The 27,393-nt window shown below is 38.4% G+C and overlaps 2 protein-coding genes across 7 annotated transcripts in view; both read left to right on the top strand.

Annotated features, from left to right (window-relative positions):
* TXNDC12 (thioredoxin domain containing 12) overlaps positions 1-27,393 on the top strand; it is a 45,247-nt gene that overhangs the window by 3,159 nt on the left and 14,695 nt on the right. For 3 of the 6 annotated variants that reach the window (XM_036893318.2, XM_036893316.2, XM_057500208.1), the window contains exons 2-6: positions 12,379-12,439; positions 18,054-18,106; positions 18,909-18,982; positions 20,506-20,575; positions 21,279-21,362. In XM_036893318.2, coding sequence (XP_036749213.1) covers positions 12,379-12,439; positions 18,054-18,106; positions 18,909-18,982; positions 20,506-20,575; positions 21,279-21,362 — 342 coding nt within the window. Of the gene's footprint in view, positions 1-2,164; positions 3,734-12,378; positions 12,440-15,811; positions 16,514-18,053; positions 18,107-18,908; positions 18,983-20,505; positions 20,576-21,278; positions 21,363-23,181; positions 24,032-27,393 lie in introns of those variants that run through there. The other 3 variants (XM_036893317.2, XM_036893319.2, XM_036893320.2) reach the window with 3 other exon arrangements.
* On the top strand, positions 13,931-15,662 carry KTI12 (KTI12 chromatin associated homolog). The gene has a single exon (XM_036893312.2). The coding sequence runs from the start codon at positions 14,029-14,031 to the stop codon at positions 15,091-15,093; it is 1,065 nt and encodes a 354-aa protein (XP_036749207.2). The 5' UTR covers positions 13,931-14,028; the 3' UTR covers positions 15,094-15,662.

The raw sequence follows: 27,393 nt of genomic DNA, 5'->3' as shown, positions 1-27,393 counted from the left end.
TCTGAGAGCAGAAGCTCTTTTGAGGACTTTAAAGGAGAAATGAGAAAGCAGTCAGTGGGGGCGGCTCATGTGCTCTCTTGCCTGAAACAGAAACAGATGACTTTGTCAAGTCTCTGGAATGAAAGTTTGGCACTGACACATACGGAGTGTTTACCTTCCACCCTGTCCTTTTCACATTCACAGTAACCCTGTGGGAGAGAAGTTTTTGTTAGCCATATTTTGCATTTGTGGGAACAGTAAGTGACTGAACTCTGATTCCAACCCACGTCTATTTGCCTGAAGACAGACTTTATTTAGCCACTATGTTACTATACCTCTCAGGTTCAGTGTTCCCTGGTATAGAGGTTTGGCTGCCAACTCTGACACTTGATCTTTTGTTTCACCAGCTGGGAGGGGTAGATTGTACTTTTTGGATGTCTTTAGCTACACAGTCAGGGAAACAGTTTTAGCATTAAGGGCATAAGAATTCTGATATAAATACTGTATTTAGAAATGGTCACTTCCTGCCCTCACTCCCCTATTTCAAATTGTTTTAGGGAAAGAGCTGTCTATTTGGGAAACTTAAGCTCACACTGCAGATAACTGGCATAAATTAAGTGGCTATACAGGTGACACTTTAGGAAATTGGACTGTCTTCAGATATTCCACATTGGCATGGGTGTAGGTATGGGTGGTATTGGGGAATAGATGATTTTATACCAAGGTAAACACTGTACCCTTTCAACTTATTTTTGAAGGGAAACAAAAAGACCCAGCTTTTCCAGATCTGAAGTTAGTGTTTTCATTCTGCTTTGGTGAAGCCATCCATATTCCTTCATTCATTTACTCATTTAATCTTGCCTGGAGAAGCAAGAAAAGGTAATGAGTGGTTAAACTACAGACTCTGGAACTCTGTTACCTAGGTTCTCATCCCAGCTCTGCCACTTACTAACAATGTAACCTTGGGCAAACTATTTAACTTCAGCTTCCATATCTGTAAAGTGGGGATAATTAGACCTCTTAAGTTTATTGTGAGGATTAAATAAGTTAGTACATGTGAAAGCATGAAAAACAGTGTATGGTGTATAGTAAATGTCATATGAGTGTTAGTCATTAATATTGCTGTTATTATATTATTGTAATTATCTTCTAAAGTAAGCACTTAGAAAAGCATGGTGATGATTATTACCACTCTGAAAGATTCCAATGTACTTTTTAATATGAGTTTTCAAAGAAATTTGTACATGTAGTAAACAGTTTCAAATTATACTTCAAGACTTACCCTTAGAGATAATGCAGTAGGGCAGCTAGGAAAGTGTTGGGGTACTAGACAAACAAGTTAATTAGGAATCAGGAGACCTAGATTCTGGTTGTGGCTTCCCTTGTGGTCTCGGGTAGCCTCTTCCTTTTCTAGGCCTTTGTCATATGAGAGGATTGGACTTATCTCTATGTTTGTGCTGTGCAATGCAGTAGCACTAGACACATGTCATTCTTAAATTTTAAATTAACTGAAATCAAATGAAATTAAAAAACTCAGCTCCTCAGCTGCATTAGCCACATTTCAAGTACTCATTACCCACTTGTGTCTGGTGGCTACCTTACTTAGAGCAGTAACAGAACATCTCCATCACTGCAGAAAATTCTGTTGAACAGTGCTGCTCTAGTGTCTGTTGTAGCAATAACCTCCAATGGCTGTAAGCTTTGTTAGCTTCTGAGTAGTCCACATTTACAGATACATTTTATCTGACATTAATCTAGGTTCCCTGACTTTCTTTTGGTTGACATTTGCCTGGAATATCTTTTTCAGTCATTCTACTTTTGACTTTTATAACTCCTTGTTTTAGGTGCTCTTATGAACACTGTAAAGGAATGTTTTTTAAGACAATTTCTATCTTTTAACCTTAATTGGCAATTTTAGTCTACTTACGTTTATGGTGATTATTGACAGAGTTGGTCTTAATTTCTTTCATCCAATTTCCATTGCTTCTATTTTTTTTCTATGTTTTTTTCCTCCTTTTTTGCTCTTTCTTTGAGGGTTATTTGCTTGTTCTTATTTTATCTCTTTTATTAGTTCAGAAGTTGGCACTCTAGTTCTTTTCTTTTAGTGGTTACTTCTGAAATTTTACTTGCATACCTAACAAAATCTAACATTAATAGTAAGAGGGCCTTAGAACGTTTTAACTTCAGTCACTTCCTCTTTACTTATAAGCAATTGTCCAGTATTTTAGTTCTGTCTTTTTAAAAACTCTATAAATTAAACATTAAAAATTTTTATGCAGATAACATTTAGAGTTATCAACATGTCTACCAGTTTATTTGCTCACTGTTCTTTGATTCTAGGTTTTCTTCTAGAATCACTCCCTTCCTGAAATGTGCCCTTTATTTATACTTTAAATTAAAAAGTTCATCTCTCTTAGGGGAATATTTCCTATTTCCTCTTATCTTTTCAAATCTCTAATACTTCCACCATAATCCTTGACCTCAGCTGGTGACTATGCTTCCTATTTAACAGAAGATAGAAGGACTCGTAAGAGGCCTTTCCAAAGTTGTCACCACTTTTACCCACCTTCTATATATACATTCTTCTTTCCTGTCTTTTGGGTAACAGTCAGTACTCCTGGCAAAGACCAATCCCTCAGCTGCTTGAGTACTAAATCTCATCTCGTTTCATCTACTTGAGGTATTTCTTACTCTCCCTTCTTGGCCTGTATTGTCAATTTTCCTACCTTTGTTATATAATTCCTATTAACTTCAACATCCTATATTGTCCTCCACATTGAATAAAAACCCTTCCTCAGTTCACAGCTCCCTCTAGCAATTGCCCCCTATACAGCAAAATTCTTTGAAAGAGTTCTATGTACTTATTCTCTAATTCTCTAATTCTTCCCTTTAGCTGTCTTGATCTTACTCTAATCAGGCATTCATCCTTACTACTCTACTGAAACTGGTCTTGTCAAGGTCAGCATTATTCTCAGTTGCTAAATGCAGTGGTCATTTCTGATTTAACAGGAGCATTGGAGTCACTTATTCTAGGACTCCTCGTGCTGCTGGCTTTCTGCCGATCTCACTGGCAGTGCCTTCTCCTGTCCTTGACTGGCACTTTATCTGCTCTCACCTGGGAGTTCTGTGTGGCTCTTGGACTCCCTCTCCATCTATTCTCACTCACTTGGTGATCTTACTCAGGATCAGGCTTTGAATAACATCCATCTGCTGATAACTCTCCCTTGAATTCCAGGCTTATTCAGAGTCTCTAGTTGCATGTCTAGTAAACATTTAAATATGAACATATCCAAATCCAAACTCCTAATGTTTCTTTCCAAAACTCTCTCCACCTCATATCATCCCCCTCTTTGTTAATGGCAACTCCATTCTTCCAGTTGCCCAGGCCAAAAGTCTTAGAGTCATTCTTCTTAATTTTTCTCACTCCATATCCATAGCAAGATCCTTTAGATTTTTGCCTTCAGGATATATCCTGATAGTATCTGTATATACAGAATCTGATAGTATCTTACTCCTCTGCCAGCACAGCTGGTCCACACCACTGTTACTGCTGGCCTGTATTACTGCAGTAACCACTTTACTAGGCTCTTTTGCTTTTGCTTTTCTCTCCTGCATTAGTTTCTTAGGGTTGCAGTAACAAATTACCGTAAACTGAGTGACTTAAACAGCAGAAATTTAGTGCCTCACAGTTCTGGAGGCTGGAAGTCTGAAGTCAAGGTATCAGCATGATTGGTTCCTTCTGAAGGCTGCTGAGGTAAGGATCTGTGCCCTGGTCTCTCTCCTCTTAAATGGCTGTGTTTTTGTGTGCATGTCTGTATTCACACTTCCCCGTTTTGTATGGAGATCGGTCATACTGAGTTAAGGGCCCAGACTGATGACCTCATTTTAACTTGATTACCTCTGTAAAGACCCTGTTTCCAAATAAAGTCACATTCTGAGCTACTGGCATTTAGGGCTCCAACATATCTTTTTTGAGGGGACACAGTTCAACCTGTAACACTCCCTATATTCTCTTTTAAGCTCAGAAGCCAGAGAAATCCTATTAAAACATAAATTACATAATGTTACTACTGTGCTCAAAACCTTCCAGATACTTGGTAAAAGCTAGAGTCTTTACAGTGGCCAACCAGGCCCTGCATTGGCTGTTCTCTCCCTTACGTCTTTGTCTTCACTGCCCTCTACTTTTGAAGGACAGCGCTGTTTGAAAAAGCAAAGAGCCTGGATCCTGACTGCTTGGGTTCATCTCAGCTCTAATACTTTCTAGCTATGTGAACTTTGCAGTCACTTTATGCTTCGATTTTCTCTGTAAAATGGGAATAATAAGACCATCTACCTCCAGGGTTGTTAAGAGGATCAATATTTGTAAAGTACTTAGACCAGTGCCTGGGATATTATATTAATAACAAATACTTGTAGCAATTCTCCAGTCCCAGGATGCTGTTTCAAGTTCTTTAATGTATTCATTTATTTAATCCTCACAGCAACTCTGTGAGGTAGGTGCTGTTATCCTCATTTACAGTTGAAGAAACCGAGGTTAAATAACATGCCCAGAGTCACATAGCTAGTAAGCTGCAGAACTAGGATTCAAACCCAAGGAATCTAGATCCAGAGTCCATGCCCTTAACCACTAACTAATACTGCTCAATCAATATGTATTAAAATAATGAGTGGTGAATACCAGATACAGAAAGATACCTCATTTAAAAAAAATATCTATTTTGTCCTTGTTCTTGAAAGATAGTTTTGGTAGGCACATAATTCTAGGTTTAGAGGTATTTTCTTTCAGTGTTTTCAAGGCATTCTGCTGTCTTCTGCTTTCTAGTTTGCTCCTGTCAGTCTAATTATCAATCCTCTGTAGGAAATATAAAGTCACTTCTCTTTGGAATGCTTTTAAGATCTTAATGTTTTTCTTGTCCTGCAGACTCATTCACAATCTAAGTGTGTGTATTTTGCTTTTGTAATTTGCAGATTTGTTATTCATTGTGCTTCTAATGTCTGCAGATAGATGTTTTTTTCTCTGTTCTTGAAAATTCTTCGCCATTATCTCTTCTTTTTAAAAAAATGCAAATGTATTTTTTTTTTGTATCATTAATCTACAATTACATGAGGAACATTATGTTTACTGGACTTCTCCCATCACCAAGTCCCCCCCACATACCCCATTACAGTCACTGTCCATCAGCATAGTAAGATGCTATAGAATCACTACTTGTCTTCTCTGTGTTGTACAGCCCTCCCCATACCCCCCCAACATTATGTTTGCTAATAGTAATGCCCCCCTCCTTTTTTTTCCGCTTATTCCTCCCTTCCCACCCATCCTCCCCATTCCCTTTCCCTTTAGTAACTGTTAGTCCATTCTTGGGTTCTGTGAGTCTGCTGCAAATGTATTTTTAAGTAGGTAATATGTTAACATGGTTTAATACTTTAAAGGCTACATATTTCCTCCCACACTTTTTCCCAGTCACCCAGTGCTCCACCCCAGTGATAGTATCTCTTCAAATATGTCTTTTTTCTTCACTTTTTCATTTGTAAACTCCAATTTTATATATATCAGTCTTTCTTACTCTACCCTATTAAGAAATGGCTTTTTCTCACATTTTCTATCGCCTTATCTCGCTGTGCTGCATTCTGGATAACTTCTGATCTTTCTCCACCTGTCTCTAATTTACTGTTTTAATCTATCTGTTGACTTTTAAAAAACGAATTGAGTTTTGTTTTTTTTTTGAGCAGTTTAAGGTTTACAGAAAAGTGAGCAGAAAATAAGAGTTCCCATGTAAGCCCTCATCCCTTCACCTTCCCCCACCCTGTTTCCCCTATTATTATGATTTTGCATTAGTGTGGTACATTTGTTATGGTTGGTGAGCCAGTATTGATATGTTATTATTAATTAAAGTCTACAGTTGACCTTTAGGGTTCACTCTTTGTCCTGTACACTCTGTGGGCTTTTAAAAATGTATAATGACGCATATAGTAGTTTGCTAGGGTTACCATGACAAATACCACAGACATGGTTAAACAGCAGAAGTTTATTTTCTCAAAATTCTGGAGGCTAGAAGTTCAAGATCAAGTGGTTGGCAGGGTTGGTTTCTTCTTGTCGATGACCATCTTCTCTTTGTGTCTTGAGGTGGTCTCTCTGTATTTGTCTGTGTCCTCACCTCTTCATAAAGACACCAGTCATATTGGATTAGGCCCACTCTAATTACTTCATTTTAACTTAATTACCACTTTAAAGATCTTGTCCCCAAATACATTCACATTCTGAGGTACTGGGGTTAGGTTTCCACATAAATTTGGTGGGGAGACACAATTCAGCCCACTAACAACCTACATCCGCCATTACAGAATCATACAGAATAGTTTCACTATAAAAACTTTGTTCTCTGCCTATTCATCCCCCACTCCTCCATGAACCCTTGGTAACCCCTGATCTTTTTACTATCTCCATAGTTTTGCCTTTTTCCAGAACATCATATAGTTGGAATCATACTTTATATAGCCTTTTCAGATTGGTATTGTTCACTTAGCAATATACATTTAAGGTTCTTCATGGCTTCTTGTGGCTTAATAGCTCATTTCTTTTTATCACTAGATATCTATTGATTTTGTATTTCAACAATTATATTTTAAATTTCTAAAGGTTCCATTTGATACCTTTACAGACCAGCCTATTTATTTTGTGTGTTACTGTGTGCCCATTTTTGTGATCCCATGTCTTATTTCTTTAAACATTCATACATAATTATTTTTGTATCTTGTGGCTGATAATTCTAATATCTGAAGTCCTTAGGGGTCCAAATGTATTTGCTGCTTCTGCTGACTTGAACTTGTGATTTGTTTTCTTTTGTGTTTGGGGATCTATTAATGGTTGCTCATCATTGGCTTTCCTGGAGGCATAAAGAGGGGACTACATTTCTCTAGAAAGGTTTGATTCATCTGAAAACCAGGGGGTACTACTGACCCAGGATCACTGAAGTCTCTTTTGGCAGTTCGTTGAATATGAAGTTTCAACCCAGTTTCATCTTTATTTTGCCCTGTCAGTTGCTTTCAGGTCAGCTTTCCCTTTTGCTTGTTGCTCCCCGTTCCTCATCTACTTTTAGCTTACTTTGTGTTTGTGTTTGTTTTTCTTACTGTGAGCCCAGTAAGTACATTTTGAAAGTTTGTTTTATCTAGGATTTCATTGTTTTGTAGGTTGGCATCCCTCCAGACTGTCTAGTTAGGCACCCTGCCAGCAATATTCAGTTGCCTGAGTATAGGTTGACAGGTAGAATGACGGTGATCACATTAGGCTCCTTCCAGGTCTCCTGGGCAACCTCCCAATTTCACTCTCACTTAATCATTCACTCTTCGGGATTAGACTGGGCCCTAGACAAGTGACACATTGTCTCTTGGCCAGCAGCCGTGCAGTTGGGAATGAAAAGTGATGATGGTTGGTTTGAATACTGCCTCCATGTGCTAATCTGGATGAGCTTATTTATTTCCCTCTGGTAAAACTGATGGAAACTTGAATTTATTTCTGGGAAAGGACCTGAAAGATAGTATAGCAATCAAAAAGTCATAAAATTTAAGTTTAAGTCCCAGTTTGGCCATTTACTGGCTATGTGACCTGGTACAGGTTATATAATCTCTCTGAGCCTCAGAAGTCTCAGCTGTGAAGAATAACAAAAGCTGCTGTTTACTGATCATTTTTATAAAGTGCTAGTAAGCACTGTGCTAAATTGTATATACATACATATATATATATATGGTGTATATAGTTGTTATTCAGTAACAATGTTCTGAGATATAGCTATTACATGTATTTTAATGGTGAGAAAACAGAATTATAGAGAGTTTAAGAAAAGAGAGATAAAAATTTAAATGAGATAACATGTGTTGTGCCAGGCACATATAAGGTGGTCAGTAACATCTAATATTGTTATGGTCACTTACATTTTCCAGATATAAAATTAAGTCATTTATGTGATATGACTTCAATAAGATTCATTTACTCAATAAATATTCAATGGAGTACTTACTCTTGCCATGTGTAGTGTGAAAAGCTAGGGAAACAGGAAGGAGTAAGAGATATGGTCCGAGCCTTTAGGGAATTCTAGGTTTAGGCATAAAGACAGATTTGGAGGTACAAGCAAAGACAGAAGAAGTGGTGATTATGAATACTGGAGGGGAGATGCTGCATATAAGGAAATTAAATTGTATATGTAGGATTTTCTGCAAAAGGGTAAAAAGTGAGACTAAAGAAGCAGGCATGTGCCATAATCTGAAAGACTATGTAAAGTTCTGCTACAAGAGTTTGACTTTTCTTTTTAGTGCATTAGAAAGCCTCTGAAAGGTTTTACCTAGCAGAGACATGATTTTAAAAGATCTCTCTGGTATAAAACTAGAAATAAATTGTACAAAGAAAACAAAAAGGTTCACAAACACATGGAGGCTTAACAACATGCTCCTAAATAATCAACAGATCAATAACCAAATTAAAACAGAGATCAAGCAATATATGGAGACAAATGACAACAACAGCACAATGCCCCAAGTTCTGTGGGATGCAGCGAAGACAGTTCTAAGAGGAAAGTATATAGCAATACAGGCCTATTTAAGGAAGGAAGAACAATCCCAAATGAATAGTCTAAATTCACAATTATTGAAACTGGAAAAAGAAGAACAAATGAGGCCCAAGTCAGCAGAAGGAGGGACATAATAAAGTTCAGAGAAGAAATAAATAAAACTGAGAAGAATAAAACAATAGAAAAAATCAATGAAACCAAGAGCTGGTTCTTTGAGAAAATAAACAAAATAGATAACCCCTAGCCAGACTTATTAAGAGGAAAAGAGAATCTACACATATAAACAGAATCAGAAATGAGAAAGGACAAATCATGATGGACACCATAGAAGTACAATGAATTATTAAAGAATACTATGAAAATCTATATGCTAACAAGCTGGATAACCTAGAAGAAATGGACAACTTTCTAGAAAAATACAACCTTCCAAGACTGACCAAGGAAGAAACAGAAAATCTAAACAGACCAATTACCAGGAGCAAAATTGAATTGGTAATCAGAAAACTACCCAAGAACAAAACTCCTAGGCCAGATGGAATCACCACTGAGTTTTATGAGATATTTAGAGAAGACATAATACCCATTCTCCTTAAAGTTTTCCAAAAAACAGAAGAGAAGGGAATACTCCCAAACTCATTCTATGAAGCCAGCATCACTCTAATACCAAAACCAGGCAAAGACTCTACAAAAAAAGAAAATTACAGACCAATATCCCTGATGAACATAGATGCAAAAATACTCAACAAAGTATTAGCAAACCGAATTGAAAAATACATCAAGAGATCCAGTGGGATTCATCTCAGGGATGCAAGTATGGTACAACATTCAAAAATCCATCAACATCATCCACCACATCAACAAAAAGATGGACAAAACCACATGATCATCTCCATAGATGCTGAAAAAGCATTTGACAAAATTCAACATCCATTCATGATAAAAACTCTCAACAAAATGGGTATAGAGGACAAGTACCACAACATAATGAAGGCCATATATGACAAACCCACAGCCAACATCATACTTAATAGCGAGAAGCTGAAAGCTTTTCACCTAAGATCGGGAACAAGACAGAGATGCTCACTCTCCCCACTTTTATTCAACATAGTATTGGAGGTCCTAGCCACAGCAGTCAGACAAAACAAAGAAATGCAAGGCATCCAGATTGGTAAGGAAGAAGTCAAACTGTCACTATTTGCTGATGACATGATATTGTACATAAAAAACCTTAAAGAATCCACTCCAAAACTACTAGATCTAGTATCTGAATTCAGCAAAGTTGCAGGATACAAAATTAATACACAGAAATCTGTGGCTTTCCTATATGCTAATGACAAACTAGAGGAAAGAGAAATCAGGAAAACAATTCCATACACAATTGCATCAAAAAGAATAAAATACCTAGGAATAAATCTAACCAAGGAAGTGAAAGACCTATACCCTGAAAACTACAAGACACTCAAGAGAAATTAAAGAGGACACTAACAAATGGAAATTCATCCATTGCTCTTGGGTAGTAAGAATTAATATTGTCAAAATGGCCATCCTGCCTAAAGCAATCTACAGATTCAATGCACTCCCTATGAAAATACCAACAGCATTCTTCAACGAACTGGAGCAAATAGTTCTAAAATTCTTATGGAACCACAAAAGACCCCAAATAGGCAAAGCAATCCTGAGAAGGAAGAATAAAGCAGGGAGGATCTCGCTTCCCAACTTCAAGCTCTACTACAAAAGCCACAGTTATCAAGATAATTTGGTACTGGCACAAGAACAGAGCCACAAGCCAGTGGAACAGAATAGAGAGTCCAGATATTAACCCAAACATGTGGTCAATTAATACACCATAAAGGAGCCATGGATATACAGTGGGGAAATGACAGCTTCTTCAACAGCTGGTGTTAGCAAAACTGGACAGCTAGATGTAAGAGAATGAAACTGGATCATTGTCTAACCCCATACACAAAAGTAAATTTGAAATGGATCAAAGACCTGAAAGTAAGTTGAAACCATAAAACTCTTAGAAAGAAACATTGGCAAAAATCTCTTGGACATAAACATGAGCGACTTCATGAACGTATCTCCCCGGGCGAGGAAAACAAAAGCAAAAATGAACAAGTGGGACTATATCAAGCTGAAAAGCTTCTGTACAGCAAAGGATACCATCAGTAGAACAAAAAGGCATCCTACAGTATGGAAGAATATATTCATAAATGACATATCCGATAAGGGGTTGACATCCAAAAAATGTAAAGAGCTCACGCACCTCAACAAATAAAAGCAAATAATCCAATTAAAAAATGGACAGAGGATCTGAACAGACACTTCTCCAAAGAAGAAATTCACATGGCCAATAGGCACATGAAAAGATGCTCCACATCACTAATTATCATAGAAATGCAAATTAAAACCACAATGAGATATCACCTCACACCAGTTAGGATCGCCAACATCCAAAAGACAGACAACAACAAATGTTGGTGAGGATGTGGAGAAAGGGGAACCCTCCTACACTGCTGGTGGGAATGTAAATTAGTTCAACCATTGTGGAAAGCAATGTGGAGGTTCCTCAAGAAACTCAAAATAGTAATGCCATTTGACCCAGGAATTCCACTCCTAGGAATTTACCCTAAGAATGCAGCAGCCCAGTTTGAAAAAGACAGATGCACCCCTATGTTTATTGCAGCACTATTTACAATAGCCAAGAAATGGAAGCAACCTAAGTGTCCATCAGTAGGTGAATGGATAAAGAAGATGTGGTACAAATACACAATGGAATATTATTCAGCCATAAGAAGAAAACAAATCCTACCATTTGCAACAACATTGATGGTGCTAGAGGGTATTATGCTCAGTGAAATAAGCCAGGCGGAGAAAGACAAGCATCAAATGATTTCACTCATCTGTGGAGTATAAGAACAAAGAAACTACTGAAGGAACAGAACAGCAGCAGACTCACAGAACCCAAGAATGGACTAACAGTTACTAAAGGGAAAGGGACTGGGGAGGATGGGAGGGAAGGGAGGGATAAGGGTGAAAAAGGGGCATTACGTCTAGCAGACATAATGTAGAGGGTGTCACAGGGAAGGCAGTACAACACAGAGAATACCAGTAGTGATTCTATAGCATCTTATTTCGCTTATGGACAGTGACTGTAATGGGGTATGTGGTGGGGACTTGATAATGGGGGGAGTTTAGTAACCATAATGGTGCTCATGTAATTGTAATTAATGATACCAAAATAAAAGAAAGAAAAAAAAAGATCACTCTCGCTGAAGTGTAGAAATAATAAGATTAGCCTTAAATACATTATCTTACTTTACCCCTTGCACCCGAACTTGGAGGTAGGTATTATTATCTTGATTTTACAGATGAAGAAACTGGGACTTGGAGACCCTAGTTCATTCATAAACTTCACAAATTTAAAAGAAGTGTAGTCAGGCACCCATGTCTCTCTGACTCTAAAAGCTATTTTGTCTCCAACTAGTAAAGATTTGTTATGACCTGCTTTATGTTTACCTCGTGGAAAATTGACATTCATTTCTATAGTATTATTTGCATAGTCTTGTATTAGTTTACAAAGCATTTCACAGCGATTATTTAATTTCCTTAAAAACTATGAATTAGATGATGTTCTCTTTTATAGGTATTAAAACTGAAGCATGAGGTATGGGACTGTCCATGGTCCCAAACACCTATTAAGTGATGGAGCTGGGAGAACCACACTTTTGACAGAGGAAAGCCTTTGTTATGGGTATCTTGTGAACATGCCATACTTCTTTCTTGGGTCTTTACTCTTTGTTCATGTGTGAATATTTATAAGCCTCTTTCCTTACAGGTTTTGGAGATCACATTCATTGGAGGACACTAGAAGATGGGAAGAGAGAAGCAGCTGCCAGGTATAAAATATGTTTTTAGGTTATTTATGGTGGCAAAACACTTTCCAGCCATCAATTTAGCACTAATTCCAGGTTAAGGACTGAGTAGGTGCCTGATAACAGCAACAATAATACTAACGTCCAGTAAGTGTTTACTATGCACCAGACAGTGAATTTTGTGAATGCATTGTTAATTCTTAGAGCTTCTTTGAGGTGGGTCCTGTTAATTGTCATTTTTAGAGATGAAAAAGGTAAGGCACAGAGCAGTTAAGTAACTTGCCCAAGATCACACAGCTAGTAAGTAGTAGAGCCAAGATTTGGACCCAGACACTCTGCTTCAGAACCTGCACCCGACCAGTAAAACCATATCGCTTAATAGCTTCAAGTTGAATAGTCTTATATTCCAGGTAGGTTTATTCTATGCATAGACAACTGATATAAAGAAAGAGGAAAAGGCATAGTAGGTGGAGAGGCACACTGATCTAAGTGCTTTTCATGCCTTCATTTATTTAATCCTCACAATTTAGGAGGTTTGTTCAGCCTGTGAAATAAGAACTGTTGTTATTTCATAGGAGAGGAAATTGAGATACAGTATGATTAAATAACTTGTCAATAGTTTATACAGCTAGTAGGTGGCAGAGCCACTACTTGAATGTCCTTTCCTATACTGTACTGGAGAGATCAAAGAACCCAATATATGTGAAACTACTTTATACACACACACATAATTGCATAGAAACGCACTTCTGCATCTACCAAACTATAGTGCTGTTTTTGCTAGAATAGATTCTATAGCTTCGTGGCCCTGAGTCTCTCACCTTATGTAGGAGTAGGGTTGCTAGATTTAGTAAATAAAGGATGCCCAGTTAAAGAAGAAATTCAGGTAAACAATAAGTAATTTTAAATATGCCCCATGCAATATTTGAGACATAACTGCTTTAAAACTTTTTTGTTGATTATCTGAAATTCAAACAAGGCATCCTATATTTTATCTGGCAGCTTTACCGAAAGAGAAAATTTCCTATTAGTTTTTCAAGTTCGAAATCAAATGATTATTTCTAGATAAAATTTCAGCAATATTTTGAACAATCTTTTTCTCTTCCGTACTTTTACAACCTGACCTACATCTGTGCATTATAGTGTATGTTATTCTGCTTGTAGGTGTCTAACTCTTCCCAGTCAGACCCTTGGGAACTGTTTTATGTTCATCTTTGACTCCCCAACCATGGATGTGTTCAATGATTGAAATGGTTATTGAATAAATAGTTATGAGAGTCAGTCACTGGGCGTAAAGAAGGGTGATTAGCATTTGTGCATTGTCTTCTATATGCTAAATACAGTGTTGATTGGTTTGCAGTATTAATGCAGACTCCATTATAAATGGATGGGCATAGTCTTTGACCGCAGGGAGATCACTTCTATAACATCCGCCACTCTGGTCTCCATCTTCTTTCTGAGACAGCGGGACCTGGGTTTACCTGGCAAACTCCTGTTTCCATAGCAACAAGAGGTCCCTTAAAAGTCAAGGTGCGCGTTTCCGGTTTGCGTCGCAGACGCCGACAACCCGGAAGTTGACGCGGCGCGGTTGCTCATGGCCGCACCCTGGGAGGATGCCGCTAGTGGTAGTTTGCGGGCTGCCGTACAGCGGCAAGAGTCGGCGCGCGGAGGAGCTCCGCTGCGCGCTGGCGGTCGAGGGCCGTGCGGTGTACGTGGTGGACGATGCAGCAGTTCTGGGCACAGAGGATCCGACAGTGTACAGCGATTCGGCCCGGGAGAAGGCGTTGCGCGGGGCCCTTCGAGCTGCGGTGGAGCGGCACCTGAGTCGCCACGATGTGGTCATCCTCGACTCGCTTAACTACATCAAGGGCTTCCGCTACGAGCTTTACTGTCTGGCTCGGGCGGCGCGCACCCCGCTTTGCCTGGTCTACTGCGTACGGCCCGGGAGTCTGAACAGGGATACTCGGGTGGCGGAAGGGGAGGAGAACCGGAGCCGGAACGTCAGTGTGAATTGGCGGCCGCGGGGTGAGGAGAGTGGGAGCCCTCTGGCTGTGGGCACCAGTGTCCTCAGAGAGTCGCAGTCAGTGGATTCAGAAGTAAATGGCAGAGCCCAGGTAGACATACCTAAGAATCTGGAGCTGGAAGAAGCCAGGGCGCCAAATCTTCCAGCTCTCATGACTCCGGAATTGGAGAAATCTGTAAATCATATGCCCAATGCCTTTTACCCTCCCGAGCTTTTGGAGGCCCTAAAGCTGCGCTTTGAAGCTCCGGACTCTAGGAACCGCTGGGACAGGCCCCTGTTCACCATGGTGGGCTTAGAAGAGCCTTTGCCCCTGGCAGAGATCCGAACTGCCTTGTTTGAGAACCGGGCTCCCCCACCTCATCAGTCTACACAGTCCCAGCCCCTTGCTTCCGGCAGCTTTCTGCACCAGCTAGATCAGGTTACCAGCCAGGTGTTGGCAGGACTGATGGAAGCGCAGAAGAGCGCTGTTCCAGGAGACTTGCTTAGGCTTCCTGGCACCACGGAGCACCTGCAGTTTACCCGGCCCTGGACCATGGCAGAACTGAGTCGCCTTCGTCGCCAGTTTATTTCCTACACCAAAATGCACCCCAACAATGAGAACCTGCCTCAGCTGGCCAACATGTTTCTGCAGTATCTGAGCCAGAGCCTGCACTAACCAGAGGGGGTCGCGGGAAAGGCATAGCTCTTTGTCTAACCTCTGCTACATTCTGTTTCTCTGGGAAGAATAATCAAGGTCTGCAGAGCATATTGATGTGATACTGGAACTCTTGTGACTGATTGACCCCCACTTTCCTGAATGCCTCTATACCAGGCCTTCAGTTTACAGCATAAATTGAGACTAAAGAGAATGAAGAACTAGCTTTGAGGATCTTGGCAAATTTCTTCAGAGGACAGAGCTTAGGTGGATACAGCTTGCTTAAATTGGATTCTGCTTACTACATCACATTTTGTTGATTTCCCTTATCTGAACTGTGGTGAAGCAGACTGGATGGGTGAATTGTTTTAAAACAATTAGGAACAAAAACTGAATGCAGCACAATCTGCACCTGCACTGGCCCTTTCATACCACAATTTTTTGAGTACTGTGCCTACGATTTTCTAGTATCAATCCTGGGGGTCACAGGGCAATCCACTGGTTTCTGTCCTTGGAAAACTTTGGTTCTAGTGGAAGTGAAAGATATAACCAGTGGTTAATTTCATCTAATAAAATCTTTTAGAAGAGGAGTCTGCTGGAATCTCTTTTCACTTAATGCAATTTAATGTTCTTTATGTAATTACTGTAACCTTTTAGTTACATGTTATCAATGATATATGCCTTTAACTGAAATAGTGCTTAGTGAGAGACTAGATGTTTTAGTCTAACCTGAAGTGATTATATTGTGACAACTTCCATAATTGTGCTTCATTCCTGTATTGAAGGCATATGTCATTTTAAGCTTTCATTCTTTCATTGATTTCATTAAACAAATGGTAGGTATACCTACCTTACCAGTGCTTATAATTTTTCAAAGATGAATTAGATAGTCTTTGCCTCTGAGAAATTAATAGTTTGGTGAGGAATACAGACAAGTAAAAAATGATTACAGGATGAAAGTGGCTAGTGGTTAGAGGCTGATGACAGAATATTTTGGGAGTCCAGAGGTGAAAAGGACTGACTAGCTGTTGAAAGAAGGTGGTTTTAGGACGGCTTCAGGGGTGCAACTGTCACTCTAGAACAAGGGTCAGCAAAGGGCCAGATAGGAAGTATTTCAGGCTTTGTGGGCCATTGGGTCTTTGTTGCAGCTTTGCAACTTCTCCATTGTAGCACAGAAGCAGCATAGATAATTATATAAATGAGTGTAAATGTGTTTTGATAAAACTACACTGAAACGTGAATTACACTTTTAATATATCAGGAGGTATTCTTTAGATTTGTTCTACAACTGTTGAAAAAACATTTGTATCTCACAGCCCAACAGAGGCAGGCAGTGGGCTGGATTAGTCCTCCAGACCATAATTTGCTGAACTTTGCTCTAGAAGGATGAATAGGAGTTTGCTGGGGAGGAAGGAAAAAGCAAGACATTCTAAACTGCTCTGTAAGTGTATTGAACTGTTAAAAGGATGGGCTGCCTTTGTTGGTGATATATTTCTTGATCATCAGGCATCTGGACTACCACCCTTTTCTGATAACATGAGAGCGGGTTCCTGCATGAAATGGAGGTTTGAACTGTGCAACCTGTAAGGCCTTTTCCAACCTTCATCCTTTGATTCTAAGTTATTTGATAATTGGTTGAGTAGGGTTTAAACCTACAAATCCCAGATTGCCATTTTAAATTGAAGTAGACTATAATGGTCAGAAAGAATAAGTTTTGGAGTCAGACTCATGAATTAGCTAGTAAGTAGCAGTTCCCAGATTTTATGTGGCCAAATATTTAATTTATTGGGAGTCTCAATTTCCTCATTTCTATTATGAGACCATTAATAATATCTACTTTAGGATGATTGTGAGGGTTTAAATGAAATGATGCATATGAAGCACATAACACAATGTCATAAAATAAATGTTGAGCACATTTTGGCTACTATTATGGTTGCCTGGATCCCACTTCTCACTTAAGCTTCCCCTGCTCTTTTAATTTATAAACTTTTACAAGTATTAGAGTCACAAATCCATCCTAGATTTGTAGTAGGCCTATGGTGAGGGAGCTAAGTAATTCATTTGACACTTATTAAATTCATTAATTTATTATATTTAGAATTGTGCATGGTATTTAACAAATGCTCTGTAAGTGTTTGCTATCACTAATATTCTGTGTGCCAGATATAGGAGACATAGAAAACTAAGTGTTTCTTGCCTTGGGAAGCTCCAAGTCTAGGGCAGGGAAATGGGTAACTAATAGATTAGTTCACTGTGGTAGTGCTGTGGTAATACACAGCATATAGTGGTGTGGGTTGGGTAATGGAGAAAGCCAGTAACTGTTTACAAAGGACCCTCCTACAGGTTGGCGTTTGAGCTCCAAGAGTTTAAGAGCTTCAGCAGCCCAAAACTGGTTCAGGTGTACTATGTTGCTCATTATTTTAAAAAGGAAAAAGCTTTTTTCCCTGGATGATAAAGATTGCATTTAATTGTAGAAAAACTGTAAATACAGAAAAAGTATAATAAAATCCATAGTGTCATTATCCAGAGATAATTACTATTATGTTTTGATGTATTTCCTTTTAAGCTCTTTATCTGTACATATTTGTATAATTGAAACCAAACTATAGGTAGTACTTTTATATTCTAGTTTTTAATTTAACGTTACACAGATGAAAAATTTTATTAACATATCGATGGTTATATGACCATAACATTTAGAAATACTGTAATTTGATGTTTTCTTCTACAATTTTCTCTCCCTAGCTTTAAACCTAATTTTGTATAATTTATAAGAATGTCAGAATTTATTACCAATAATTTTGTTACAATAATCTATTAATTGAAAATTTAGGTTATCTTAAAAATTTCTCAATTGAAATCATGCTACATGAACATCTTCGTACATTCACCTTTGTCTTTATAACTTGATCATATTATTAGGGTAGATTTAAATAATTGGAAATACTAGATTATAACTTTTTTGTTTTGTTTTTAAGTGGATTACCTTTGATGGTGATTATCCATAAGTCCTGGTGTGGAGCTTGCAAAGGTAAGTACAAATGATCAAACCTCAGATGTGTCCTCAAACATTAATATTTAAAAAATATTAGCACTGACTTTGGCTTAGTACCACTGGTGGCTTTAAAGAATATTAAAGAAATACATAATATAGATTCCCTGCCATCAAGAAATTTGTACTGTATTTGCAAGGGGTTAGAGGGTGACACAATTAAGATACATATATGTAGAGTATGGGATTAAGTGCTACAATTTCATATGGACTGTCAATAGAGGAAGCTGAAATGTATAGAAAGAGACAGGAGAAGTGGTTAGAGAAGTCTTCCTGGAGAAGGTGGGAACCAAATTGGAGCAGTGGTTATCTGACTTTGTAGCATGTATTCTTCTGCTATAACACTCTGCCACTTCCCTGTCAGGTTTTTTCTTTTGTTTGGTATATTGCACTTCATAAAATCCTAGTTGGAAGAGGGGTATAAAATTAGTGTAATGATGTATATATAAGTGGTAGAGTATTGTTACTCTTTTGTCTATTACTTCTTCAGTAGAAGTTATTGAAATGTGGCCATGAAAAGCAAATAGTAATAATTTTTTCATTTGTATTTCATTATCTGTATTTTATAAATGAGGTATAAGTGTCATATAAATGAAGTCAGTTACTCAAGGTCTCATAGCTATGTGAGTAAATGGCAGAAACAGGACCAGAATTCAGGTATCCTATTTCTGGTTCTTAAAAGTAAAAGAATAAAGGTTCAGTTATTTAAGTCAACTCAGCCAATTAGTTTTCATATGACAATGATATTTTCTTCTATTCCAAATCTCTCCCCATCCCTCAGCTTTAAAGCCCAAATTTGCAGAATCTACAGAAATTTCAGAACTTTCCCATAATTTTGTTATGGTAAATCTTGAGGTAAGACTTTGAGTTTCTCCTTTCTGCTCTGATTTTCAGTCTACTATTTTAATATTAGCATCATTAATAGTATAAAATCATATACAGCAGAGTTGGCTTTTTGTGTATGTGTGATTTTCTGTTGACCTCTAGTACTAAGGCTTGTGTCAGATGTGATAGCCATCCAGCCTCCACTTGGGGGGAGAAAATGGAGAGGAGGGATTGGATAAAATGACTAAATTTTAAGGTCCCTTCATGTTTTACATCTTCTTGTAACTGAACAATAAAGGTATAGTCACACAGGTAGGCCACAGCTCCCTGCAAAATATGACTCAGTTGAGTATCTAGTGCTGGGCTTGTATGTACAACCTTCCTGCCTCTTCATTAGATGTCCTTTATGTATTTTACATAGACTATAGGTCTTGAAATCCCAAGCCAGAATATCAGATATTAGAGTTAGAAGGGATTTTTAGGTGATTGGTACTATCCCCATTTCATAGAAAGAGCATTTTAGGCCTGATGGAGTTAGGTGATTTAGTCAAGGTCATAGAGCCTAATAAGTGATAAAAATAGGTACTATGACCTAAATATGCTGCTTTTATGCTATATTCTTTAAGTGAAGGGTGCTTAGCTGCTCTATGATGGTATTTCTAGCCTTAAGTTTCTATAAAGGCAATGTTTACTTAAACATAGGACTGTAAATCTTCTGAACACATTAACAATTAACATTGAAGCAGCTAAGGGCTTGCTTATATTGCTACTGGATAGTCTGAATGCTGATGAACCTCATTCAAGGCAAAATTATATTACAGTGTGAAGAAATGACCCCATTTAACTCCTGAATTGAGAGCCACACACACAATTACTGTTGACTTCCTATACATAGGAACTTACACTTTCTAAGTTAGAATCAATGCTCATAGGAAACAAATGTCTTGAGTGAGCATTCTCCAAATTTGGAAATTTCTTAGAAAGCTAATTGTGTGGTTGTATTTCCTGGAAGGGCTATAACTCCACAGCTGTAGCTACAATGTCAGTCTCATTAATTCATGCACTCAAGAAATACTATTGCAAGTTAGTAGTGTAGGTATTAGGAATCAGCAATGAATGAAACACAAAATTCCCTGCAGAACAGACAATAAGGTAGTAAACACTATGGCTAAGAATGAAGGGTAGAGGGAATAATTTAACAGTTTTTAATAGGTGTTTAGAAAAGAAGGTGACATCTGAGCAAGGATTTAAAGTGGAAAAGGGAGTCAGCCATGTCACTAATAGTGGAACTATATCCAGGCAGAGGGTAAGAATAAGTACAAAAGCCTGAGTGAGGTACGTGCCTAGTTGTTTAATGACAGCAACAGCAAGCAAGTTAGTGTGGTTGTAAGAGATTGAACAAGGGGTAGGACATCAAAGTAGAGAAGTGCCCAAGTGGCAGATTATGTAGGGCCTCTTAGGTCCCTGTAAAGACCCTGAGTGAGAGGAGAAGCCTCTAAAAGGTTTTGAAGAAAGAAGGGACATGGTCTGACTTAAGGTTTTACACTTAATAGGACGAAGAGGAGCCCAAGGATGAAGATTTCAGCCCTGATGGGGGTTATATTCCACGAATCCTTTTCCTGGGTAAGGTGAAAGATCTTAATCTGGTGATCCATGATGTGAAAGGAGAGAGAAATGAATTAAGGTGCTAACTCTACCTAATGAAACTATGCTGGGTTGGCTAAAGACAAAATCAAACAAAAACCAGATTCAAGAGAGAGTAGGGGAGTTCTGAATGTCAGAACTTCAAGTCTAAAGGAAAACTTTTCCCATTAATAGCTTTTGTGAGGAAAGACAGAGTACTGATCTTTCCTTCAGCAATCATTTTGTGTCAGCCATATGTCAAACACTGTATTAGGCACTACAAGAACAGTGAAGCCATAATTCCCACCTTTGACCCCATAGTTCAGCTGAGGCAGTGGAGTACTATAACTAGACAATGTCTCTCTACCACCAATTTTATAAAAGATATTTAATGACCATCTAATTTTCAGCATATTTTGCTACATTCTGTGAGGGATACAAAGAAAAATACAGGATCCCACCATCATCAAACAGAAATGTAACATGCTAGGAAGATAGAAGAACATATGCCAAAAGCATGGGAGGCTTGTGTTCAGGGAACTGCAAGGAATTCATTGCAACTGCAACATAAAGCACAAAGGGTAGAGTGGTGAGAAAATGGGTTACAAAGCTGGGCTGGTACCATAGGTACCACTGTACCATACGGTATTTGAAGTACCTCTCATAATTACTGCAACCCCTTTTGCCATTTTGTGTACAATAGATCCCAGTGGCAAGGTACATCCTGAAATCATCAACGAGAATGGAAACCCCAGCTACAAGTATTTCTACATCAATGCTGAGCAAGGTAAGCTATGTTGAAAAAGTGGAGGAAAGATTGCCGCTAAGTTTAACTAGGATGAACCATATGTAGAGCCAAATCAGATGTTAGCTGAGCATCTCCTGCATGACTATCTAGAGGAGAAAGAAAAGACTGAGCCCCTTCCCCAGATACTTAGAATCCCATTGGGAGCTAATTGACCCATAGGATACTGAAGAACTGAGACTCACAGAGATAGTCACTTGCCCATGGTCTCACAGTAAGTTGCAGAACTAGGACTTCAGTCCAGAACTTAGTTTTTTTTCCACTGTACTAATACTGCTCTTCCTATAAGATTTCAAAGGAAGGGAATACTGTTAACTGATCAAGTCTAAAAGGTATCATAGATTGTAAACTTCAGCTGGACCTATAAGGATGAGAATTTCTTTCTATGGACAGATATGAGGAAGACATTTCAAGCTGCATAAACTTGGTAGGTGGCAGGTGGTTAGTCCAACATGGAGAGTCCAGAAGGCTTGCCAGAGGAAATGACTGGATTGATTCCTGAAGAATGAGACATAGCCAGCTGAAGAATATGAAAAGTATGCTCCAGGCAGAAAGAACAAGATCAGCACAAATAGCACATACTCTTAACTTCTAGAATAGGGAGAGGAAAGAGATCTGGAGAAGTTATCATCTCCTTCCCATGGGTCAGGAGAATGTCATCTTCCTTACCCAAATGCAGATCCCTGGAGGTTGGTATTAGAGGGGAATTTTCTACATGGAGAAGGACAGCTGGATTTTAGGTGCCTAATTCCTAACCTTTGAGATTCACCTTCCCTTTAGAATGTCATCCAACTTACCACTCTCATCTCCACACTGCCACCATCCTTTAACATGTTATTGCAAACATGGACATAGACCTTTGCCAGAATCCCCCATGGCTCAGCTGACATGAAACTGGAACATTCAAACCTGGTTTTACTCAAGTTTTAGGCAAAACAAAAGAAACATAAACTATACTACCAGGCTCTTAAGAGGTTATGGACTTCTTTTTTTTGAGGTTCACAGACTGACTCAACCTAGCTCCTGGCTTGCCATTGTACAGGGAGCCTGTACCAAGATAGCTGCTCTCCTTGAATTCTAAATCCACAAGACAGATGCCCTGAGATAGATAAAAAGTTTCATCTCCCATCTATCTAAGGTCCTTCTAGGTTTCTCTTTTTTTTTTGCCTGAGAATTTGGCTTCTTCCCTGTATAATTGAAACTAGAATTGATCACCTCCTTCAGTGAAGACTGTCACTACTCCTAGCACATGCACACACTCACGTGGTAGTGTAACCTTTAAACCCCACAAGAAGTGAAGTAAATGAAACATCTATCCAAAAGATAGAATGGGGGATAGTAGGAAGGTGTTTTGTACGCCCTTAATGTCAAGTGAACATCTACAGTCTAGGACAAGTGTTCAGCTCTAATCCTGGAGGGTAAGCTAAAGTAGTCACTAACATTTTTGTAATACTTTATAGTTTATAAAGCTTTTTTTTCATTCTCTCATTTAATTTCTATAATCTGTGTGAAGTATATATGTGTTACAGGTGAAGTGTGTGTGTGTGTATATATATATATATATTATATATACTTTACACATATATAGTATATACATGTGAAGTGTATATAATAATCATTTTATAGATAAGGAAACAAAAAAGGTAAATGACTTTCCAGGACTAAAATCTAGAACCAGACCTTGAGTCCAGAGCCTGTGTTCCTCTCATATTTCTCCTAAAATATAAAATTCTATATTGGTTGTCAAATATGGAAGACCTACTTCATACTTTTCCCCCCCCCGCAAACCTTTGTTTCACAGTTGTTCAGGGTATGAAGGAAGCTCAGGAAAGGCTGACAGGTGATGCCTTCAGAGATAAACATCTTGAAGATGAGTTGTAACATGAATGTATCCCTGCTTTCATCAAAGTTCCTGTTCTGGAAGGAAAGCAGCAGGGGACTGATACTGAGGAATCACTGAGAACAATGAAATGAACCAGGAAACCTTGCTCCTGCTTACACGGGAAGGAGCTCTGTCACTGTGGAAGAGTTGTGCTAATAGAAGCTGATCTCAACATTTGTGGGTCCAGCAGAGAGAGGCAGATTTCCTTTTCCTGCCTCCTCTCACCTATATGTCTGTCTGTCATTGAATATAAAGAATGACACCTTTTGACACAACACTTGAGCCATTTGGAGGTTTACTCCTTTTACTTAAGTATTTGAATCTTTTTTCCATTTTCTCTTCCTTTATTCACCTTGGTGGTAAAGGAGACCAGTAGGATCTTTTCTGCAATGTTAAAACTGCAGAAATAGCTTATCATTTAAAACAACAAATCCTAAATGTGTATCAGTAATTTTATCCCCACCAAAGAGACCAGCTTGTTTCTTCCTTTTTTTTTTTCTCCTGGGAATAATCTTGGACTTCTTCCTGAATCCCTGCAACTTCCTCTTCTGCTTGGGCTGCCCTGTTTGCACGCATGCGTGTGCAGAAATGGCTGTGTTCTTGGACTCAGCCCCAGCTGGAAGCATGCTTTCCCCTCTTACTGTAGGAGAAACTCAAACCTTCAAGCCCTAGATGGAGCCATTTTTGTCAGGTTGTCAACTGTATTTTTGTACTGGGGTTAACAAAAAATTTTTTTAATATTGTTGCGTTAAACTTTAATAAAAAACTTTTAAAGGAAAAGTGTTGTGATGGCCTTTTTGTTGTTGGAGAATGGAGGGGTTAGGATGAGATTACTTTAATAAGAAAACTAACCTTGAGGCCTGATTTAGGACTCTTCCTGTTCCATTATCTTCCATTGAATATGGGCATCAGAGCTCATCTCACCTACTTTTTAAAAGGCTGAATTCCCTCCATCCTCACTATCACTGTTTTAGCACAGTGCAGGCCTTTCTATTTCCTAGACTACTTCCTGTGACAGCTTCTTAACTTGCCTACTCACCTTCAATATTCTCTCTTGCTATGATCCACCCTCCTTGCTTTCCCCAGAGTGATGTTCCCAGAATACAAGTGGCAGAGTCATAGGAAATACTTGGGCCTCAGTATGTACCAGGCACTCTTCCAAGTGCTTTGTGTTACCCCCCTTTTTTGTCTTTAGTCCTAACAGCCCTGTGAGAAAAGATACTTTATAACCCCCCGCCTTTCTACAGAGGAATCTGAAGTAAATGATGAAACCAAGGCTCAGGAGAGTCAAGGTCTTTACCATGGCCTTCATGAAGCTGCCTACTTCTTCAACCTCATTTGTTCCATTCATGGCTTTGCATTTTGTGTTTTGACACTAAATTGCTTCAAATTGCTCTCACAACATGGCTCTTCCACACATTTGTTTTGCTTGGCTTGCCATCTGCCTGAAACTTCTTTTTATACATCCTTCATATTTTTTTTTTTTTTGTAGATAATTATTTTTATTGAAGGGTAGTTGACACACAGTATTACATTACATTAGTTTCAGCTGTACAACACAGTGATTCAACATTTATATACATGATAATTCTAGGTACCAGCTATCACCATACCAAGTTGTTACAATATTTTGACTATATTCCTTATGCTATACATTACATCCCGGTTACTTACATCCTTCATATTTTAAGCCACCTTTTCCAGAGAGTCTTTTCTGACCTTTCTCAAGAGGATAAGATGCCACCTCCACCCTCCAACCCATACATCTCTTGAGGCCCTGCACCACTTTCTATTGTTACCTATTTGCACAACTGTGGCTGTCACCAGGTGGCCATACTCCTCAAGGGTAGAGGCTATTCCTATGTCCTGGGTACCAGGGCCCCCAAACAACATACTTTCAAGTGAATTGTCAAGTGCTATGGTAGGTTCTTTTTACCCATCCTCTCTATATCCCATCAATGGTCCTACAGGATAGGTATTATTAGCCTCATTTTATGGAAAAGGAAATGTAAGGGAAGTGGCTTGCTCTCAGTGTTCAGATTAAATAAATACTGGATTCTAATGACCCCTATCATACTTGAAACTCACACTTTTTCTACCATACATTGCATTATCTCCTGTATGTTCCAAAGTTGACTCTGAACAGGAGTTTTCAATCTGGGGTACATAAAAACTATAAGAAATACATGAGCACAGAAACTTCAGTGAATTGATACAAGATCTTGATTTTTGTCAAAATTGATTTCCTAGGGTTCCTCATGATCCACAAATTCCACATCTGGGTATATACCCAAAAGATTTGAATGCAGGGACTTGAATAGATATTTGCACATGCATGTTCTTAGCATTTTTCACAGTAACCAAAAAGTGGAAGCAATTCAAATGTCCACTAATGAATGAATGGATAAACAAAATGTGTATACATGCAATGTAATATTACTTAGCCTTAAAGAGGAAGAAAGTTCTGACATGCTTCAACATGAATGAGACTTGAAGATGTTATGCTAGGTGAAATAAGCCACAATGAGGTACTAGTCATTCATAGAGACAAAGTAGAATGGTGGTTACCAGGAGCTGCTGCTGACTGGGTTGCCAAAAGAATTTCCATTGGGAAAGAGGAGAAAGTTCTGGAGATGGTGGTGAATGTTGTATAAGAACAATATGAACCTACCTAATGCCTCAGAGCCATAACATTCAAAAGTGGCTTAAATGGTAAATTCTATGTTACATGTATCTTACCATGATTGAAGAAAAAAGATTTCCCAGAAAATGTCAAGATAGTTCTTTTCCATCTCCCTTTTCACTATTCACCTTTCCTCACTTTACTGAAAAAAAGGCGTATCTCTTGCCCTTAATCTTAATATGGTGCGTTGCTCTATTATGTAAAACTTCTGGGGTATGAAATAAAGGGAAACTGAAATAGTACTAAGCTTTCTTGAGTAAAGGCTTTTTGTTTTATACATGGTTCCATCTTAAGCATAGTCTGTCAAGAGCAAAATCTGACCTTAGAAATGGGCAGTTTGCACCATTTGGAGGTGTTGAATTCAGACAGGTTGTATAGTGGAAGTGATGAGAATTTGCTTCTCCCAATCCCCAATTATTAAAGATGTCTCTCGTGGGGGAGAGTTTTAAGAGAGCATAGAAAAAGGTTTGAAGTCATACAGGTGATAAACTCATGACAAGTCTTCACCACTTAGAATTTGGAATTGATCTTAGAAATGGGAACTAAGTTGTCATAGAGATTCATGTTAATGGGTTTATTTGAATCGAAAATGGAGTTATAATATTGCCTCTGGGCAAAGACATGAACAGATACTTCACAAAAGATACATGAATGGCCAGTACCTACATGAGAATGTGTGATATTATTAGGCATGAAAGAAATGCAGATTAAAACTTGAGATAACATTTCTCACCTGCTTATTAAGCTAATTAAAAAGATTGATGATACCAAGTGTTGGAGAGGATGCGGAGCAACTGGAACTCTCATATATTGCTGGTGGGGATGTAAAATGGTACAATTTTGGAAAACAGTTTGGGAGTATTTCATAAATATATACTTAACTATGTAACCCAGTAATTCCAAGATTATATGACTATATGGGTTACATGAAACAGATGTCCACAAAAACCAAAACCAAAACAAACAACCAAACCCAAAAACTTGTACAAGAATGATCACAGCAGCTTTATTCATAATATCCCTAAGCTGGAAACAACCTAAATGTCTATCAATCAATAAATGGATAAATTATGGTATAGTCATACAAAGTCATACTCAGAATAAGAAAAGAATAAACCACTGATAAAATGCCACAACATGGATGAATCTCAAAAAACTATGCTCAGTGAAAAGATAGCCCAAAAAGAGAGTACATTTATATGAAGTTTTAGAACAGGCGAAATTTATCTATAGCCTGAGAAACCAAATCAATCATTACCTGGGATTGGGGGTAGGGATGAGAGGGAATCAACTGCAAAGGCACGGATGGGAACTTTCTGTGGTGATGGAAATGTGGATTGTGATGGTTATGTGGGTATATACATTTGTCAAAACTCATGGAACTGTTAAACTAAATCTGAGCATTTTATTGTGTGTAATTTATACATCAATACATTTTATTTTAAAAC

This window comes from Manis pentadactyla, chromosome 4 (genome assembly GCF_030020395.1).
Source record: "Manis pentadactyla isolate mManPen7 chromosome 4, mManPen7.hap1, whole genome shotgun sequence".
NCBI lineage: Eukaryota > Metazoa > Chordata > Mammalia > Pholidota > Manidae > Manis > Manis pentadactyla.
The sequence above is the reverse complement of the archived record's forward strand: the minus strand, read 5'-3'. Positions and strand labels throughout refer to the sequence as shown.

What these genes read in the sequence shown, in the direction of transcription:
- KTI12 (XM_036893312.2), top strand. Translation starts at nt 14,029, where the DNA reads ATGCCGCTAGTGGTAGTTTGCGGGCTGCCGTACAGCGGCAAGAGTCGG.